Here is a 20,120-nt window from a genome sequence, read left to right as displayed (position 1 = left end):
AGCTGAGCCCTCCCAGGCTCAGGAGTTAATTGCAAGTGATATGTAGGGCTTTTCTTAAAAGCTCCAGCTCCTGAAGTTTGGAGATTATGCAAGTCACTCAGCTTGCAGGATTTTTTTTTATCTTCATTTTTTTTCTCTCTTAAGCAATAAGATTTTAAACCCTTTTGCTTGCTGAAAAAAACCCTTTAAGTAGAAATCTAAAAGGTTGCAAGGAAACAATTCCAAAACTGTAAGGCAAATAAGAACCTCGTCAGGTTTTGGTGTAGGGTTTTGGGTGGGTTTTTTTTGACAAAAAAAACTTTTTTATCATTCTTCATCCCCTCTAATTATGGCATCATTCTTTGCTTCATCACCTGGGTGGATGAGCAGGGCTCCTCTGCACTGCCGAGCAAATCCTACCTCTCCCTTAGGAGGCAACTGCATCTCAGAGGCAGAGAAGAGCATCTCTGCCTGCAGCTGACAGTGCGGTTTTTAAGTCTTTGGTAGAAGAATGATAAGATGATTACACCCTGAAATCCCCTTTTTCCTCGAATTCTGGGCTTTACAGTCACCATTAGGCTTTAAGGACCCGTTGGGGACCCCGCAGTCCCGCCGGGATGGGAGCAGAGTGCTGCGTTTCATGGCAGAGGGAAGCAGCCGCCCGTGCATCCCCTTGAACATCTGCAAGACAAAATGAATTAGAGATGACATTTCCAAAAACACTGCCATGAATAATCGCCCTGTTTTGGTTCCCCAGGTTTAATTGTGAAGCTGCATGAATTAAAATAACCTCCTGGGTCTGTCTGCGCAGGGAGGGAAGCGGTTTTGAAGAGCTGCAGAGCAGTGACAAGCCAGGGATGCTCCTGCCTGGCTTTTTCCCGGCTCAGAGCCTGCGGAGGGGGATGTGCCAGGTTCAGTGGGGTCATGCCAGCTCCTGGCAGCGTGTCCTCAGGCTGCCAGCTGCGGTGACCTGGGATGGGGCAGGCGTTGGGCACGCGGTGGAAATGCTGTCTGAGCAGTGCTTGAATTTTTAAACCCCTCTGTGCAGCCCCACTGGAGGAGCCTCTCCTGGCTTTGCTTTCCAGGAATGCCCTGGCGATGGGACTCACCTGGCACAAATCCCTGTGGACCGCGGGGCAGGAGGCGTGCGCTCCATCACACGTGTGGGATGAGCGTGCCGGGGTTGCCGTGCCCGCGAGCCAGTTATCCATCCTGCCAGGAAAAAGCAGTTCTCCTGCTGGTGTGGCGCCGGGATGCTGCAGGAAAAGCTGTTCACCTGCCGCATCTTCCCTGCATTTGTGTTCCCTGGAGGGAGGGGAGGTACCAGGCTTGAAAAAGCGTCTGGAAGGGCAAAGCCATGAGGTAGAGACCGTGTCAGAGTGACAGTGGGGGCAGATCCCTGCCAGTGCTCGGCTGCAAGCGAGGGAAGTGGATTCAGTGGGTAGAGATGCTCTGAGAGCACCTCTGGCATGCTGCATCCAGGGAGATGCAAATGCTTCCTGCAAATACTAAAAGCAAAGAGCAGGGGCTGGTCTAGCTTTTGAAGGAATATGGTAGGAAAAATATAAATCCAATTTAATGTCCAGGGCTGTGATGGGAATCCTATAACCTTTAACTGGGCATGACATGAAGAGCCTTTTCCTGTTGGCCTGATGGAGTCAGAGATGAAGCTGGGAAGGGGTTATTATTTCCATCTGTGAGGCAGATTAATTCTAAGGACTTTTAACTTCCCTTGCAAACGACCTAAATTAATGTTTTAGGATTTTAGTCCCTGCCTCCTCCCACCCCTCCCAAAGGCCAGACCCTGGAAGTGCCATTATGCTCCTGTCAAAGGGGCTATTTCTGGAATTGATGATATGAATGAAGCCTAAAACTCCGCTCTCATTAACGTCTGCAGCTTATCCCGGTGTCACTCCTAAGCTGGTGGGACTTGGTGACACTGCAGGGGAAGGCTGTCATTTCAACCCAATTTTCACATCACATTTGCACAAAAATTTCCAGGCCTTGCCAGCGCTTTCCACACATTTGTCAAATCCCAGCCGCTGTCCCAGCGAGCGAAGGCTTTGCTGGTACAAAAGTGATGGCTGTGGGTGGTGATGGGGGACTTGGTCCTGGCTACATCCATGATTCCTGGGGTATGAACAACCACTTCTTGCCCTAAAAAACAGGCAGCATAGCAGAGCCCAGTGTCACCTGGCCAGATCCTGGCAGTTTGATGCATTCCTTTGGTTGAGTTTCATTGCCTGTGGCCCCTGGTGCTGCAGGGCTGTCCCCCCTTGCCTGCAGAGCCCTGCTCCCATCATGCTGGCTCTGCTTTTGGTGGGGTGCCAATCTCCCAGTGATGGCAGGAGGGCGGCACATTGCCTTGGAGGCACTGCTGTGCTGGAGCTGTGTAGGGAGAGTGGGAGGAGAGGTCAGGGAAGGAGAGGGAGGGATGCAGGGAAGGAGGACAGGGGGAATGGTGGGAGCTACCTGAGACTAGCAGAGCATCAAGGAAAAAGTAAATATTAATCCCCTGGAAGAGTGTGTATCCCTGTAGAACATCACCAAACGCTCCCCTCCGTACCTGGCTCTGTCACTGGGGTGGGTGCCCAGCCCCCCAGGGGAAGGGACCCCCATCTCTGGGGTCAGGTGATGCTGCAGTGCATGAGTGCCTGCTCTCCCCATCCCACCAGGAGCAGTGTGTGTGTTTGTCAGAGAGACTCTGGGGTGTGGATGGACAGAGCATCACACCCGCTGCCCTCTGGGTTACTGCTGCCCTCGAGCAACAGCTCTCGATTTAATTCACTTGCTGGTAAATTTGATCCAAACTTCTGCAACCAAATCATGGTGAGTGTAATGCAATATCTCTGTCTTTTAATTATGTTAGGCTGGGTAGTGCTGGCTAATTGAATTTGGAGCTCTTGCCTCTTAATTATGGAAGGTCAGGTGCTGAGGAGTGCAGGCAGGTGGCACAGGGATTGCTGGTGGTCGGAAGGGGCTGAGGGCTCTTGCTCTGTGCAAGGGCTCCTGTTTGTAATAAGTGAGTGACTTCTGGAGATTTTAACTTTTGTGTGTGTGTGTGTGTGCTCTTTATCTTATGAATTTTAAGAGTCAGGTTAAAACAGAAGTGTTACTGTGTATTTCTGTGTGGCAGAAACAGATTCTTTTGGTTGAAAAGAATCTGTGAGCATTTTGGCTGCCTGCCTTGACCGAGTTGATGGTAAAAAAATGTGGATTTTTAAGAATGTGCCGGGGTGAGCAGGTGACCTGGAAAAGCAGGGACTCTCTGGCGCCCATCCACTCTGGATGGAGTGGATGGGGTGATCACCTGATGTATGTGCATGAACCCCATTATTAATTTCTTTTAGACATCAGCCCTGCTTGGTGTGAGGAGAGAGCTCCTAGCAAATATTTATCTCATACATCAAGGGCTGTGGACTCAGCTCAGCATCTGGGTGGTGGCAGTGCCACCACTGCCCCTCTCCTCGAGCATTTGCCTCCTCCTGCTCACCTGAGCTGCTGGCTAGGGACCAGCACTGTCTCTGGTGCTTCCCAAAGCGCCTTTGCCCCTTCCCTGCCCGCACCGCAGCAGCGAGAGGCGTTCAAAAAAGCACCTTCTGCTTTTGCTAATTGAAGAGTTTCCCTTTGTCAGCCTCTCAGCTCAAAGGAGGGTCGGTACAAAGCCATAGCCAGCAGCACTTTGTGTGCCTCTGAAAATCCCATTAGCAGAAGAAAGAGCTTGAAGTTTCATTCAGCTGGAAAAAAAAAAAAAAGAGAGGGCAAAAAAAAATAAAATAACACTCCCCAACCTTCTGATCTATCAGCTGCACATTAACATACTGCCCTCGGCACCGCCGGGGTCCCTTGTCCCGGGAATATTTAATCAGGGTGAAGTGTTATATTGGACTGAAATGTATGTGCTTGAGGGAGTGATATGCTGATAAGTGGGTCTGTGGTTAAAGCTGGGGAAAAAAACCTGCCATCAGCAAATAACCACCCCCCTTCCACTCCCTTGGTCCCCCTCCTTCCCCAGGCTGTTTTCCTGCCTAGAGATGTTTATTCCTTTAAGGGGGGGGGTTGGGGTGTGGGGAGGGCAGGGACCAGCCCTGAGATGGGGGCACAGACAGAGCTGGATGGGGGGAGATGGGATGGGATAGGTTGGGTTGGGGTGACCTTCACCATTGCCAGGGTTGGCAGCAGTCGGGGGGTCCACGCCTGTGCCAGGGTGGGGGTGCTGGCCTGGGGCAGTGTGTGTTTGTACAGGTGGGGTCTGCTGGCCGCCTGCCTGCACCATGGGGACCCTCTTGGGGTACAGATCTGGCGTTGGTCCCCACATCTCCCTCCTGGCTGCACCTGGAGCCCCGTGTGTGGCAGGTTGTTGTGTCTCGGGGGCCTGTGCTTTCCTGGCTCCCCTCTGTTTGCAATCAGTGATGGTGCCATTGCCAGCACGCTAATGAGCATCAAGGGGCACCCAAGGCTTTGCAGACTGTGCCATGCCAGAGGAGGACAGGGAGGCTGCCATCCTGTGCTCCTCCTACCATTTCAGCCCCTGCCTGGTCCTCTGCACCAGATACGGGGCTGTGGAGAGCTTGGCTGCCTTGGGTGGGTGTTAGGGCTGTGCTGGGTCTTGGAGAGTGAGGAGATGAGATCAGAATCACTCCAAGCTGATGCCCATCATGGTTGTTTGCCTGTCTCAGCACACTCAGGAGCTTGCAGTCCCGAAGCAGCACCAGCAGCTGGTGGGTGGGCAGGGGTGGAGCACATGGGGGAGAGCCAGGCCCAGTTCAGGGTCTTGTCCACTGCCACAAAAGAATTTACATGAAGCTTTGCCTATCTGGGGAAGTATCTATCTGTCTCTGCAGGTTTTAAGCCAACCAACCTGGCTACTCCTGAGCCTCCTTGCTTCCCTGCTGCGTGTATCACACAGCCCATGGAGGAACACGCTCCTTTTGCCACCCATTTGGGATCTGACAGGGTGATTTTTAATTCTTTATGTTCTCAAGGGCTTTGCAGATCCTTGCTGGCAGAACCCTGGAGGTGGCTGGTCCTGCTGAGGGATTCTTTCCAGTCCCCCAGGCTGGGGAACCCCGTGAATCCCCCACAGCTGCTGCCCCCTTCTCAGACTGCCCCCCATGCCTGCCCCCACAGGACTATATTTGGGCTAAGTATTTCAGCCCATAGCCCCAACCTGACAGTTGGAATGTCTATCCTGATATCTTGTAAACATTCCTTCTGATTAAAAGATCCAGATTGCCAAGGACCAAACCGTGACTCAGACCCATGTGATTTCCCAGGAATCCACCCAGGATGGGTGGTGGCAGGAGATGCCAGCTCCAGCCCCCTGTGCCCAGTGAGGAGGCACCTGCTGATTCATCCTCCCCTTCTTCTTCCCCAGTGGGATAACGCTACAGCACGGGCTCCCAAACACCACCCGCTACCGTGTTGCAGTGAAAACTCTTGTCTGACAAGGGCCAGGCTTATTTTCCTAAAGCCTGGAAGCTGCTGCTGGCACCCAGGAAGGAACATGGCCCTGCTGCCTGTGGGTTCTGGCAGTTGATGGGGTGTTTTCCATGCTAGACTGGAAGATAACCCCAGCACCACATTGAACCAGCTCCTGGATTTTCCATCTCTGTGTCCCAGGCAACCGGGAGCTGTCAGGAAATGCACCCTAGAAGGATGCAGGAATTGGGTACCAGGTTTGAACCATCCCTATGGGGATGTGTTGCAGCACTTTATTCTGCCCCAAAATTAACAGCATCTAACATCTGTCCCAGCAGCTCAGCTCTTTCAAATTGCTCCAAGAGGCAGCAGACAGGGTAGGGAATGGGCTCTGCTGGCCCTCACAGACTTTAAGGCTTTTAGGCAGTTCATTAATGGTTTTGGCAGTCTTAATTTGGACTGGGAATGAAAGTTCAAGCAGTGGCTTTAGGGAAATGCCCCTGGGGTAAGCTGTGACATGGTTAATAGAAATTGTAATGTTGTTAAAGTGCTTTTTTGTAAAATGCCAGGAGAGGAAATTAACGGCGTGGGGTTTTTTAGTTTCTTCTAAAAGTTGATATCGTTCATTTAATTTAATTTTTTAATCCATCACAGCAGCACTCGGCACTCTTGCCGTGCAACTTGCACTTTATAGTGGTTTTCCCATTAACTGTAGCCACTGATGTCAGTGTGGGGAGAACACACTGTTGCTTTGCTGTGCAGGTATCTAAACGTGCAGAACCAGGTAAAGCCTAGCCTAGTGAACCTGGCGTGCTCCTGGCCTTAAAAATCAGGATAAGCTTTCTGACTCAGCAGTGGCTGCTCGTGGATGCTCCCCTGGGTCTGTTGCCTCCTTGACGGGTGCTGTGCAGGTGGTTCGAGAGGGTCAGCATGCTGGTGATCCTGCTCAACTGTGTGACGCTGGGCATGTTCCACCCCTGCGAGGACATCGCCTGCGACTCGCCGCGCTGCAGGATCCTCCAGGTATGGCCTCGACACCGCTGGGAGCCTTGGGTTCATGTGGGGTGGGAAGGACCAAGCTGAAGAGGTGGACTTGTGTCCCGGGATGGCCCTGCGCTGGCTGTCCCAACTTCACTTCAGAAATGCCGATTTTGGTGTTCGGATGTGAACACACGGTGTCATCAGGCAAAGCCCCTGTGAGGCTGTGCCAGCCCCAGCATAGCCAAGCCTTGACTGGAGTGCTTGGGAAGGGTTAACCACGTGTACAGTGTGTAGTGTACAGTGAAAGCAGAGTCCAAAATATGCTTGCCCCTTTATCCTGGCACTGTGGGTGCTGTTGGGGTGCTTGGGTTGGGAGAGGACACAAAGCTGCTCTCAGCACAGCCTCTGCCCAGGGATTTGGCTCTTGGTGGTGCACAAGGAGACCTTGTTGGACTCAGGTCTCTTAATTCCCTCCCTCTGGTGCAAGCATTCAGGAGCATCTCTCCTCCCTTCCTTTCTTTTGCAGAGCTTCGACGATTTCATCTTTGCCTTCTTTGCTGTGGAAATGATCGTCAAAATGATTGCACTGGGCATTTTTGGGAAGAAGTGCTACCTGGGAGACACGTGGAACCGCCTGGACTTCTTCATTGTCATCGCAGGGTAAGTCCAGCATGGCAGCTCCCCCTCTTCCTGTGCCTCTCTGTTGCTGTTTATGGCATGGCTTGGCAAGCACTGGATTTGGGCGAGCAGCAGGTTTGAAGGCTGGGGGCTGGCCGGGGGTTGGTGCTGCTGGTGTTGTCCATCTCAGCTCCCCAGCAGGGATCACCTCCTGGGCTGCAGCCACCCCTCTGGTCTTCTCTGTGGCTTGAGGTAGAGCTGATGATCAGCTCATGGAGGGAGCAGAGCAGGGTGACAAAAGCTGTTTGTGGTGGATTTTGGCCAGCCCATGCCCTCGGGCACCTCACTGGGTGCTGGCCACTGTGCTTGGCTCTTCTCCCTCCAGCCCACTCATGGTTTTGGTTTCCATCGTTGGAGTGGGCGGTTGGAAGCACGGAGTGCTGTGCCAGGAAGGATCGTTCACTGAAACGTGCATGATTGCCCTCATTATTTTATACCTTTTTTTTTTTTTAGTTTGAGGGAAAGCGACCAAGTTTGCCTTTTGGAGTGTTTTCCTTTTAGAGGCACCTGGTTTGAATTAAAGGCTCTTCCAGCACCCGAGAGTCTCCTGGCGGAGGCTGGAAATCCACATGAAAAGTCCTTGGCCACTGGCCAGAGAGCTGAGTTTCTTTGACATATGAATCTTGCTGGCCCTTACCTCCTCTCCCTGCCTCAGGAGCCCCAAGACTTTTGGGAAAACAGTGGGTTTTTTTTCCTCCTTTGATAGAACTAGAGATCAAATTTACTGGATTTTCCTGGAAAGGAGCAGGGGCCCTTCCCAGCTTGTTTGCCTGGCGTGGGTTTGGTGTGCCCCAAGAGGGGGAAACACCTTGGTGAGTTTTGCTTATGGTCTATCACTGGCCCCATGAGGACATGGCACATGCTCTGCCAGACAGCTGGGAGAAGCAAAACAGTGGTCCAGAAAAACCTACAAGGAGGTGCCAGGTCCCTCAGCACATCCTTGGCCTGAAAAATTCATTGCCGAAGAGGTCAAAAGATGCAGCAAGGCTCAGACTCAGACTGATGGAGGGCAGAAAGACCAGGAGCTGTAAGTGTCCCTGTAAATCCATCTTCTGCAGGAGGCCACAAGCTCCTGCTTTCCAGTTCCACCAGCCTCTGGCTCTTCAGTTTAGGAGGAGGCTCAATGTTTGTTCCTAATGTGTCTCAGCAATGTTAGGGACTGCAGTGATGGGACGTTGGACAAGATGGGATCCCAGGTCCAACTGGCTCTGTTAGGGCTGTAGACACCAGCAGCACAACCAAGGGCTGGAACCTACTAAGACACCCTGTGTATTCTTTGTTTCTCCTGGTTTATTATGTCTTATAGTGGAATTAAGTGTGGTGAAGAGCCCGACCTAAGCAAGGCCAGACATCCCACTTAGGGAGCCTTGGGGAGGCATGGTCATGGTTGCTGGGCTGCTCCCAGCTCCACTGCCCTGGGGTGCCGCTGCCTTCCCCTCCCAGCCTGGTCCTGGCTTTGCCTGTTGAGCTTGCAAAACCTCTGGAGATAGTTATCCCTGATGTGCTTCTGTGGAGACCCCACTGTGATGCGACCTCACTCTAGAGTGACATCAGCAGAGACCATCCTAATTCCTATGCCGAAATATCACTGCTCCTTGCCTAAGCAAGCAACAAACCTCCTACCCATCTGCTGCACCTGGCTGGGCGTTTGGGTGTGTGAGAGGCACGTCATTCCTGGGCAGAGCCGGTTAATGGCACTGACCTCGCCTCCGCAGCAGCCGCCCCCGCGTCCCCGGCGCGTTGGAGGCGTTTGTTTGCTGCAGAGGTTTTGCAGCCCGGCAGCCTGACTGCTCTCGTGCCTCCTGCCAGGTCGGCTTTGCCTCTCGCTGAATGATGGCTCTCTCCTTCATGTGCATGAACTGCTCCCATCTGGGTCCTGTCAAAACCGATTCGGCTGGCAAAGGATTGAACTGGATTTAAATACGAAGCGGAGCCTCTCCTCCCCTAGTCCTTGCTTTCTGTGCTCCCTTTCGTGCACTGGCTCTCTCCTCCAGTCCTAGCCTGTCCATCTGGGAGTGATGCTTCCTGCTCAGGGAACTGCTGCAGTCCTAGTGGGTCCATTGAGTGCCAGGGAAAGCCAAAGAGGCTGCAGGATTGGGCCACTGTTGTAGCAGAGAAAAAAGTAAGGGACTCAAGCCCATTACTAGGCTTAAGACATAGGTAAAAAACACTGCAAGGGATAACAGATAAAAGTGCTCCAGGGTCAAATCCCAACCAGATGGAGGGAAATTCCTCAGGTAGCCCTTCATGCAGCTTTGTGTTTCCTGTACAGGGCAAATTGCCCTAATGAGCACCCAGCCCATAGTGCTCACAGCAGAGCATGGGAGTAAGGGATAAGCTGAGCTTGATGTGGAGGCATCCTGCTTCTCAGCAATTGTGTGGTGTCAGGAAAGGGGCCAGAGCCAACCTGGGGCCCTGGAGAGTGTGTGCCAGGGCAATCCTCAAAACCCATCTGTGTTTGCTTAGATACCAGATAAAGTGAGTCACGTTTTTATGTAGGTTTTATGTAAGTGCTTCAACCAGGTTCCCCAGTGAAATGCCAAGGGAAGAGGCTGAGGTTTTAATGTGGTCCTGGTGATAATGAAGAAACTCTGTTTCTGCCTTCAAAATTTTCTCTCTGCCCTTTACGTGCTAGACACACAAGAAGGGGAGCAGCAGTACAGCGTGGGCTCCCCAGTACCCAGCAGGACTCTGGGTTCCTGTTCTCTTGCTTTCCCTGCCACTTCTCTACCCATGGGCTGCAGAAAGTGATGTCGGGGGAGAGGAGAAGCAGCAAACCATGCCTGTGGGGCATCAGGTGTGAAAAGCACATTGTGCCAGGGGGCACGTGGGACATGCTACGTGCTGGGGCTGTACATTCCCGTGGGCACAGCATCCACAGAAATCCTTCCCAACCACCGCCATTCTAGGATAGGCTTCAAAACATCCCCCAAAAAGTTCTAGTATTTCATCCTTCCCATTCTTTGAGAACTTTCTAGACCTGACAGAGGTTATCATTGCGGATAAAGCTTTTTGGTGCATCTTTGCCCCAAATCTGCCTCTTGGGAGAGTGGTTTGGGTGCTGTGCTCCTTCCTGCTGTTGGCCACTTCCACGGGATGCCATTAAGTACTTCTCAGCTCTGTTAAACTGTCCAGACCAATCTCATGAGCTCATGGAGAGTAAATGACTTCTTTGTGACAATGTAATGCAATTAGTGCTAATTGTAGAGTGTGTAATGTCTGCAACACATCTCTGTAATTACAGTAGAACTTGCTGGAGATGAGAATAGTGCTGTATTATCAAAACTGTGCTTAGTGAAACGCGCCTTTGGCTGTAGGTTATGGAGTTGCGTGGGGAAAAGGGGAGGAAAAAAAAGTGATGAATGGCATAATTGTGTTGCATTATTTTTAAAGGAGAGGATTTGGAGGCAGGGGGGAAGTTTGCTTGCAAGAGAACACTTTGAAGGTTAACAGGCATTGAGAGCAGCTCTTGCCCTCTAAAGATGATTCAATATAATTTTGACCTCTCCCAGAGTAAGATGCAGATGTATTGAGCATGGATGCTTGAATACATCCAAAAAGATGCAGAAGTGTTTTCAGTTTAGTGCTGACAGGCTCGGGCTGGTGAACCTGATTTGACATCTCCCTGGCCACAATGGGACCCAGTATCCACTCTCCTCCAGGCAGGGTGCAGGGACCTCTTCTCTGCTTGGTCTATGGAAGAGGATAGCCACAGACTGGCATCTCCCTGCTGCTCAGCTGGAGCCAGCCCCAGCCCCGCACTTTGCTGCAGTCCCACCAGCTAGCAGGACATGAGCTTGTTTTGGCTTTAGTGAGATAAGGACTTTCCCAAACCTCTGCATCCCTGTGGATTGAATTGGACTTTAAGCCATTCTCATTAAAAAAAAAAAAACCCATGGTGTGATTTTGGGGTTATCCTGTGCAGGGCCAGTAGCTGGACTCTGATCCTTGTGGTTCCCTTCCAGCTCAGGAGATTTTGTGATTCTGTTCTGTGATTCTAACCCAAAAATAACAAAAATCTCCAATGGTTAATTGTTTTCCCTGGAGAGAGCTTTACACCAGGGGATAACATGCCCACGTTCCTGCTCCCCCCCCACCCTGAGCAGGGCTGTGCATTGTCCCCTGTTTGAGCTGTGCAGGTCTGTGGTTACTCCTGTCTCAGTCAGTTGTTTGGCCAAGGCTGCAGAGTCTTGTTTATGCTTTGCTCATTGTAAAGGTAACGAGCCTCTTCAAAGACTTTGTAGGAAAGTTAAAGGCTTCTGGAATATTTTGCTTACGAATGGAGAGGAGCTGGGGCTGGAGGTGGTTGGCAGGCTGCTTTACTCAGGAACAGACACTACTCCTTTTTGCTTCCTGAACGCTTCTTATGTTTGTTGTGATTTCTCTCCCTCTGTTGAAGATTGTATTAAACAATGAGCTCCTCTGAAGCTTTCATAAACAACCCTTAAGAACGTCTTGCTCCCTCTTGGTTTTGAGTGCTGAATTTCAAGGATGAAATAGGCTGCAGAAAGCCTGCTGTGTTCACAGGTGACGGGAGAGAAGGGGATGCCGCAGTCCCCCACTCCATCCCTGCTCCATCTAAACCTGGATGTGGGGTTTGAAAATCTCTTTAGCTCAGAAATCAGAACGAGGTCTGTGGTGCCAGATGGGTCTCTGCAGGGATCTGTGATCCCGTGGCTGCAGCAGCCAGAACAAGATTCCTGCTGGGTGCTCCGGGTGAAGCTTCCAGCATGTGGCCTTCACCCCACAGCACTGGATCACTCCAGAGGCAGGCAGGGCTCCTCTGAAGGGCACTTCAGCTGTATGAGGCTGATCAAGGGGCTGTTTCAAACTCAAACGTGGGAAAAAAAGTGCTGGTGTGGGAGTGCCTACAGGAGCCCCTGCTGCAGCCTCCCGCTGCACTGCAGGCAGAGGCTGTTCTTTCCCTGTGTATTAGTCCCTTCATCCCTTAAAAACGTACAAAACTAACAGAGGTAGGATAAATGTTGCTTTTTCATCCCTTCTGCCTGTATTGATCCCTGTCACACGAGGACCAGCACCTCGGGAGGTGGCAGCGAGGTGCCCTCTGCTCTGCCCGGGCGCTCTGAGCACCAGGGGGTAATTGCCCGTGTAAGCAGCCGATTTGCACACGCAATTACCCGATGTGCAGCAACAGCCACAGCTCCTTTGAGCCACAAAAAAAGCTGCATCAAACCTGCTGCCCCTCTCCTGGGCTTTCCAGGATGAATGCGAGTGTCCTGGAAGCTGGAAGCCTCTTTCCAGGCCCCACTGTGTCCTGACTAATCCCAAATTAGGTGCTTTTTTTTTTGCTCTGAAGTGCCAGAAAAACATCAAGGCAATACTTGTAATCACAAACCTCCAGGAAGTCAATATCTGGGGTTGAGCTTTGCAATTTAATGCTTAAAGTTGCTTTTGGGAGGATGAAGAGCGTTCAAGACCTGGTGACTGACGAAGCCCACGGCTGCAGGTTCTTCCAGCTCCGTGCTGCCTTCCAGCAGGCTTCGGAGCAGAGCATCCCGAGCAAGCTGCGTCCCTGACTCACAGGAACCTGCTGGGTAAAAGAAACCCCTCAGCAGCCTCCCTCACGGCTGAGCTGACTCAAACCCACCTGTGAAAAGCCTTGCTTTTTTTAAGTTTCAGGACTTTTTTTAAAGGTATTCTTTAGTTTCTTTTAGTTATTTGGCTGAACTTGCTGCTAATCCAAAAGCCTCGTTAGTCAAGTGTCCTGGTTGGGACACACAGTGCGGCCAGACCCAGCAGGCTACGGGGTTCGTGCTCCCTCCAGTGCTATTCTTTTTCTTCTGTTCAGCTTGATTAAAATGAGTATTTTTAAAATTAAGCAACACCCACGAACGCGATGAAACTCGCGAGGCTCAAAAAGCAGCCCCTGAGTGAAAGCAGAGCGCAGCCAAGCTGGCGAGAGCCAGGAGGAAATTTCATTCCAGCTTTCTGAAGGTGCAGCGCTGCCTAAATAATTTCCCCTTGTGTTTTCCAGCACCGATGGCTTAATATCACCCACTGATGGCTGCGCTTTGTAGATAAAGGGTGTCTATATGCCCAGTTTTGGAAGCTTTTTAATGCCAGATAAATCTGAGCCTATCTCTGGCCGGCAGAGTGGCAGCTCTGTGTGGGCAGAGGGTGGGCAGTTCTGGGGGGTGGCCCTCTCTGCAGCCATTGCTGCTTTGCCCCAGGTTCCTCATGTGACCTTGGTCACATCCCCTGGCTGTACAGCATCCCCAGCACCCAGTCGTGGAGAGTTCAAGTTTTCCTCAGAAAGCTCCCTCAGCACAAGCTCCCTGCATGACTCTGCTGGGTCTTCACACCATCTTCGGATTCCTGAGCGGGAGTGATCTGGGGGACGGTGGCAGAGTCAGGGCTGAGAGCAGGGTGAGTTGGAGAAGTGATGCTGGCCAGGTGTGGGAAGGACTTGCTGGAATTTCTGTGCCCTGTTAGAGGCTCTCTGGGTAAGCAGAGCCCCTTGCCTCTCCCGTGATGCCCTGAGCATCACTTCTGTGAGCCCTTTTCCTCAGGCAAGGGTGCTGCCTGGCACTGTGCACAGTAGATCCTTCCTGATGCTTTGGGTTTTATATGAAAGAAACGCCATTGTGCTCCTAGTCTCTCTGTCTCCAGGCAGAACAGGAATGAATTTCAGCTGCCTGGTCCATCCTGAGCCATCTCTTGTACCTGTCTGCTGAGTCCTGGGAGTTTTCCTGCTTGGAGAAGCGTTTGCCAAAGGTTTGCATCAGCTCCCTCTCTGCATCCCACCACCAGCCCGTTGTACGTCTGGCTTTGCAGATGCTCCACTTTTATTCTTAGAAAGTCCTAAATATTTCCGCTTTCCTTCTGAATAACTCCAGCGATCGGGGGTTGCTGATCATTCTGACGAGCCTCAGCATTTGCTGTGAATCCATCCTATTTAATGCTGAGTATCTTTCTGAGCCTTTAAACTTGGCTGGGCCCCAAGCCGGTGGCAGCGGCGCTGACAGGCATCGCGCTTTCCCCTCTGAACAGAGATGACATTTGAATTGAAGCTTCATCAGGAGCCTTTTACACTGCAGATCTCCAATGCTATATATGCTGCTAAATGTACCTGTCACCTCACCAGCTGGTGACATCCTGACATTTGCTCTCCCTGGGTATCTTCCCTTGCCAGGGATGTGGATTGATTCCTCCCATGCATCCGGTTGCCTTGGGAAATGACCTTAGAGCTGGGGACTGGTGATCTCACTGGACTTAATTCTTGGTGTCTGAGTTCTACTGACATTTTTTTCTCCAATACTGGGTTCTCTCAGAGAACTGGAGCTGTTGGTTACCAGCAAGTTGTGGATCCTGTAGTCTGTGTCTGGGGTTGAATTTGTGGTGCTATAACACGAGCAGTGTTTGGAGACAGAAGCAGGAGAACACCTGCTTGCTCTTGGTCTTGGTGTTCAAGCATTTGCTTAAGCCTCTGGGTTGTTGTTTGGCTTGTTTCTTTAAATTTGGCATTATAGTAATTCTGTAATATGTTAAATCAAAATGCATTTTACAGCACGTCCTTTGCAGATTACAAGCACACGTATCTCTAGAAGTGAGTCTGGAGCTGTCATTAATCAGAAAATGATTTGTCTTGGTGGAAATAACCATGTGCTGCTCTGAATTTTTGTGGCAGCATCTGTTTTAATAATGGATGAAAGAAAAGCTGTATGTTTGATATGGGCTTTTTACCTGAATACTGCTGACCATACAGAAATCTTCCTTTCAAACAGCGAGGGAAACTGGAGAGCCATTAAAGCCAGGAAAATCATTGCCCTTCTCCTTAGCTTAGCCAAAGCTGGCCTGAAGTGGTGAGTCCTGTGCAGCAAGGAAGGGGCTGGCTTTGTTCACTTGGACCAGGTGGGGTTTTGTGGACATGCTGCCTTCCTCTCTGGCCAGAGGCTGAGAACAGATTCCTACCATCCATATGCCTGTCCAACATCCATCTTCTGGGACTGTCCCATGGCTGTGGGTGTCAGTTGAATAGGGAGGAACATGTTGATGTTATTGTTGAACCCACCACAGCACTGACAGATCCTGCAGGATTCCCAGCAGGGAGGGAGGGGGCAGCACTGATGCCTTTGTGCAAGGTGCCAGCACAGCCTCCTCCAGAGGCTTGATGTGTAATCAGGTGAGACTAATTCAGGCCAGGGCAAGTGTGGAGAAAGGTTGTGACTGGGAAGCAGAGAGCCTGTCTGCAAGATGGGTCTGGAAGATCTTGGTTTGTTTGGCTTTTCAAAATCGAGGCTGAGAGGAGATGTGATTTGTCTTCTGTAAATACATGGGTGGGTAAACATCAGGGACAAATAACAGCTAGAGAAGCTACTTAAAAGACAGCACTGCCATAAAAATGAATGGATATGAGCTTGTCCTGAATAAATTCAGGCTTCAAGTTAGTCTTTAAACTATCAGAGTCGAAGGGAGGGAACGACCCAGCTAGTTTTGAGATGGAACTTAATAATTTTTGGAAGAGATTAGTATCCTGTGGTTGTCTGTGGCAGCAGGAGCCTGGCTGTGCAGGGAGCCTTGTGGTCCTCTTCCTTGCCTTTGCCTGGCTCTGCCTCTTCAAGAATGCTTTTGGACAGAGCTCTTGGGTCTTCCCACAGCCAGAAACAAAAGTGACTGATAGCCCTGCTGTGCTTGAGCAAAGGTGCCATGAGAACTGAGATGGTGCTGGGACACCCCAGGGACTTGCAGCAGTCCAGGTGCATCCTAAGTCCTGTGAAGGTTGGACCTCCATGTCCTGAGCTGTGACATAATCCCCTCAGACACCACGTAGGAGCACTGGAAGGTTCCTTGGTCCACGGTTGCCCCCTTTGTTATCTACAAGTGTCATCAGTTTTGGTCCCACCTGCCAATGGTCTCTGCTGGGCAGAGGTAGCAGAGCTCAGTGTCCTGTGCTGCTCATCTCCTGTGTCCCATGGAAGGGTCTGCACCAGGGGATGCATCTCTTCTTTTCTGAGTCAGCACAACGAACTCAGATTCGTTAAGGTATCTGTAAAATTGTTGTTAAAAACAAGGCTGTCTGGAAATTGCTCCTCTGGAGCATGCAGGGATTTTCAGAAGCTTCTGCCTGGCCCTGTGCAAAAAAACAGTAACCAAACCAGATGAGAGAGAGATCTGTGGCTGTGTGAGCTGGTGTATCACATTCTCCCTCATTGACTTTATTCTGATACGCAAACAACCCTTAATTAATTCCTCTGGCAAACTTTCCTGATGGGAGAGATGCAGTAACAAGTCCCTCTGTGAGCGGTTGGCATTTAATGTTTGCTTTATGATGTTTGATAATCCAACATTTCTCCACAAGATCCTTGTGTTTGTGTCTTTTACAGGATGCTGGAGTATTCCCTGGACCTGCAGAATGTCAGCTTCTCCGCCGTCCGCACCGTCCGCGTCCTGCGGCCGCTCAGGGCCATCAACAGGGTCCCCAGTAAGTCAGATCCTCGTTCCTTCCCTTCTCTGCATCCGTGCCCCAGAGACGGGAGGGCAAACACAGGTGCTTTGATCTTGTATCTCAGCTCAGACATTCACCCAAGCCTGGCAGTGCCTGAATTCCAGTGCCTGTCACTCTCCTGCTTTAAATAATACTGCTTTTGACATCTGTGGCATCGGAGATGACTCAATGAGGTATCCAGGACTGTCGTCAGACACCTTCCGTTCTCATCTGAAGAGCATTTGAGGATGCTGCTGAGGTGAAGGGATGCAGGTGATAGGGGTTGACTGAGCCAGCAGCCTTTACCAGGCAGTACAGGCAGAGGGGTCTGAGCCATGCTGCTCCCACCCTCTCTGGGCTACCCCATCATTTTCTGGAGAAATTGGGGTGAAGAATTCTTGTTGTGCCTGGACAAAGCCCCCTGGGAGGTTCTGGGGACCCCACAACTGGTCCATACAGCCCAAACTCCCAACATCTACAAAGCAAGCCTGGGTGGGATGGGCAGTGGCTCTTCAGTCCTGGTTTATCAGCTCATGAATGAGGATCTCAGCCCCTTTTAAACAGCAGTGGGTGGCATTGCCTGCTCCTGCGTGGCAGCCCAGCCCCATGCTTGGAGAGGCACTGGCCATCACAAACCAGTCCCAGCCCAACTGCCCCACTCCCGCTGCCCTGTGCTGGGCAAATCCCAGTGTGCCATGAGAGGCACAGAGCTGCTTCCCTCTCGGATGCTGTGCAGACCAGCTATGTTGAGTGTAAGTACAACTGCTTTCCTGGTCTTACAGTCCTGGTCATCAAACCCAGTATTGTTTTAGCCAAGTTAAATCCCAGTCTGCACTCCCCTATCTGAACTAGCCCAATGCCTTGATGAGAACTGATCAGCTTCAGTTCTGTCTGCTGATGGTGGAAGTGCCTGGGATCTATTTATTTTGCTGCTGACTCTTGAACTTAATCTGGCTTTGCTGCTGCTGTTTCAATCATTACAGAAGCTTCAGAATCCTGTTTGCAATGGTTTTTTTTTTTATCCCTACTGCTGAACTGGTGGATGGCTGAATTTATCTACCACTGTCTAACTGGGGATGTAATTCACTTAATGTATTTTGAAATCCTAGGTAATTTATCTTGGCTTCTCTGCAATGTAGTTACAGTGGGATAGAAATGTAAGGTGGGAAAAATGAAAAAGGAGCTTTGTATGATGATCAATGCAGGAACCACAGAAAGTAATTTCAGTTAATTAGGAGTTGATGCAAGGTGGTTGTGCCCCAGTAAAGGAGTAGAAGAAAAACCCTGATAGAGGAGATGACAGCATGGGGATGAGAGAAAAAAGTCTTCATGAAGTATCAAAGCAAAGGGTGCAACAGTAAATCTTTCTTTAAATAAAAGTCAATATAAGCAAGTGAGAGAATGCAGAACATGGGGAAAGAAGGAGAGTGAGAGATGAGCAGAATATTACAGAGATGTCAGATGAAATCAGTTTTTTTGTGTGTAAATGTCAAGTTGCAGTCACCATCAATTTGCCTTTGTTACAGAACTGGCTGTTCCTGAACTTGTGAGAATTAACTGCCAGAGAGAGTTAATACAGAGTTCCTGTATTTTAAGGAAGAGAGAGCATTTAGGGTAGATGAGGGGAATTAGGAAGGGAAGGGAATTTTGATATATACTGAGTGGAGAAAGAAACTTCAGTTGAGAAAAGGAGAATGTCAGAGTTTGATCTCAAGGAAGAAAGGAGACATATAATTACTAGAAAACCTTGGAGGAAAAGAGGACTTGAGCAGGGAAGGTAGGTTGTGTGACCAGGAGCAGGACATGGATTAAGGGGTGGTATCCCAGGGGCTTTGTGGGGAAACCAAAGGAAGCTGGGGGGAGCTGTGGGTGTTCACAAACCATGTGTGAGTGCTGAGGACAGCGGTGGCAAAGCAGCAGCTCTCAGTGGAAGGAAAAGTATCGCTGGAAAGGAAAAGGTCAGGAGGACACGGCTGGAATAAGGAAATTCAGCGTGAACTTTTCCCCTTTGCCTCAGGTATGCGCATCCTGGTGACGCTTCTCTTGGACACGCTGCCCATGCTGGGGAACGTCCTCCTCCTCTGCTTCTTTGTCTTCTTCATCTTTGGCATCGTGGGAGTCCAGCTGTGGGCAGGTTTGCTCAGGAACCGCTGCTTCCTCCCTGAAAACTTCAGCATGTGAGTCCGGGTGGGCAGCACAAGTGTCTCCCCAGCCTGAGTGAGTCTGTCCCTCCAGGAGACAAGGATCTCCTGTAGAAAGCCCTTCCCTTCTGTAAATGCTCCCTGCTCCTAAATGCCAGCACAGCTCCTGCTTGGGCACACAGAGCCAGAACAGAGCGAGCTGTGACAATTTGCCATTTGCATTTGCAGGCTGTCCTTAACCCTCAGCTACCCCTGATTGATAAAAGCCTCCAAAAAACCCCCTGAGAATGGGAGTTCAGGCTTTCTAAATTCAGCATATCATTAATGTGTGACCTTTTCTGTGTGGAGACGTTCAGGCCTGAATCCCATTCGGCAGCTGTTGAGTTTATTGGCACAGTATTTGTAGTCCCACCTGAACCCCAGGGAAAGCAGATGGAGCTACCATGCATTTTGTGATGCTACATGCTTTTCAGTCACAGAGCAAGAGATAGTCCCCAGTTTGAACTGTTAATTTTCACAGATCCCTGGATGTTAAGGCCAAAATGACTGTTGTGATCGAATGGGCACCCAGTGTCCTGGCCAACCAACTTGCCAGACGTAGGAATGTTTGAACAGTTGTTGAAGTATCTCGTAGCCAACAGCCTCTTTCAGACCAGGATTTCCATACCTGTTCTCATACCTACCTGCTTTTTTTTCCCAGCACCTCCCTCCCTTCTAATGCTTGGAAAAGGGCAGGTGACTGCAAACCTTTGATGGCTCTGCCAAGCTCTGGCACCTCCATCACCTTGCAGTGGATTGTTGACTCTCCAGAGTCGATCTGGCTGGATTCACACCTGGATGGAGGAATCCTGCAAGCCCACGACCTCTTTCTTGCCGCACAGCAGGGTCATGCTGCTGCTGCTGTAGCCAGGTTGGCTCAGGTCTGGAGCTGGCATGAGGCACCTTCTGTCCTCTCCCAGGCATCTTCTACTGAACTTCCACCCCTCTTGTAGGTCATGCCCTCGAAGGGCGGCTGGGAGAGTCATTACCAGGGCAATGTTAAGTAAATGGCAGCAGAACAGGGGGACTTCACCACCGAGTAAATCCAGTAGAGCCACAGGTTTGGGTGCTGTTTAATTGAGCCAGAATTCCAGGGGTTTAGATAGGCTTTGAAGGGTATTACAGGCAATTCTACAGGAATTAACTGGGCTGAACTAGGCTTAAAAATATCTTTGCAAGCTTTAGTGGGAGTCCTGGCAGCATTAAGGAGATAGTGTGTGCAGAGCAAGAAACCAGTTTCTGGCTGGCCATGGGTTGTTTCATCTCCCTGAAGAGCATTTGTGCCTGGTGTGCTGTGGTAAGGCCACCCTCAGAGGGAATTTAGAGCTTTTCTATGGGCTGAACTGACACTGTGAAATGCACATGAAGGCCCTGTCTCTGGTTTTCAGGAGTCTTGGGAGGTCCTTGTACATAGAGTCTCCCCAAACAATTCTTAG

General features: G+C 50.6%; 1 protein-coding gene across 17 annotated transcripts in view; it reads left to right on the top strand.

Annotated features, from left to right (window-relative positions):
- The window catches only part of CACNA1G (calcium voltage-gated channel subunit alpha1 G), a 146,256-nt gene that overhangs the window by 38,260 nt on the left and 87,876 nt on the right, over nt 1–20,120 (top strand). For all 17 annotated transcript variants that reach the window (XM_051797966.1, XM_051797968.1, XM_051797967.1 and 14 more), the window contains exons 2-5: nt 6,312–6,423; nt 6,908–7,041; nt 16,404–16,501; nt 18,522–18,681. In XM_051797966.1, the coding sequence (XP_051653926.1) occupies nt 6,312–6,423; nt 6,908–7,041; nt 16,404–16,501; nt 18,522–18,681 (504 nt within the window). The remainder of the gene's footprint in view (nt 1–6,311; nt 6,424–6,907; nt 7,042–16,403; nt 16,502–18,521; nt 18,682–20,120) is intronic.

This window comes from Manacus candei, unplaced genomic scaffold, assembly GCF_025592945.1.
Source record: "Manacus candei isolate 608988 ecotype Guabito, Panama unplaced genomic scaffold, ASM2559294v1 h1tg000047l, whole genome shotgun sequence".
Classification (NCBI taxonomy): domain Eukaryota; kingdom Metazoa; phylum Chordata; class Aves; order Passeriformes; family Pipridae; genus Manacus; species Manacus candei.
Note: the sequence above shows the minus strand (reverse complement) of the source record. Positions and strands in the feature narration are given on the sequence as shown.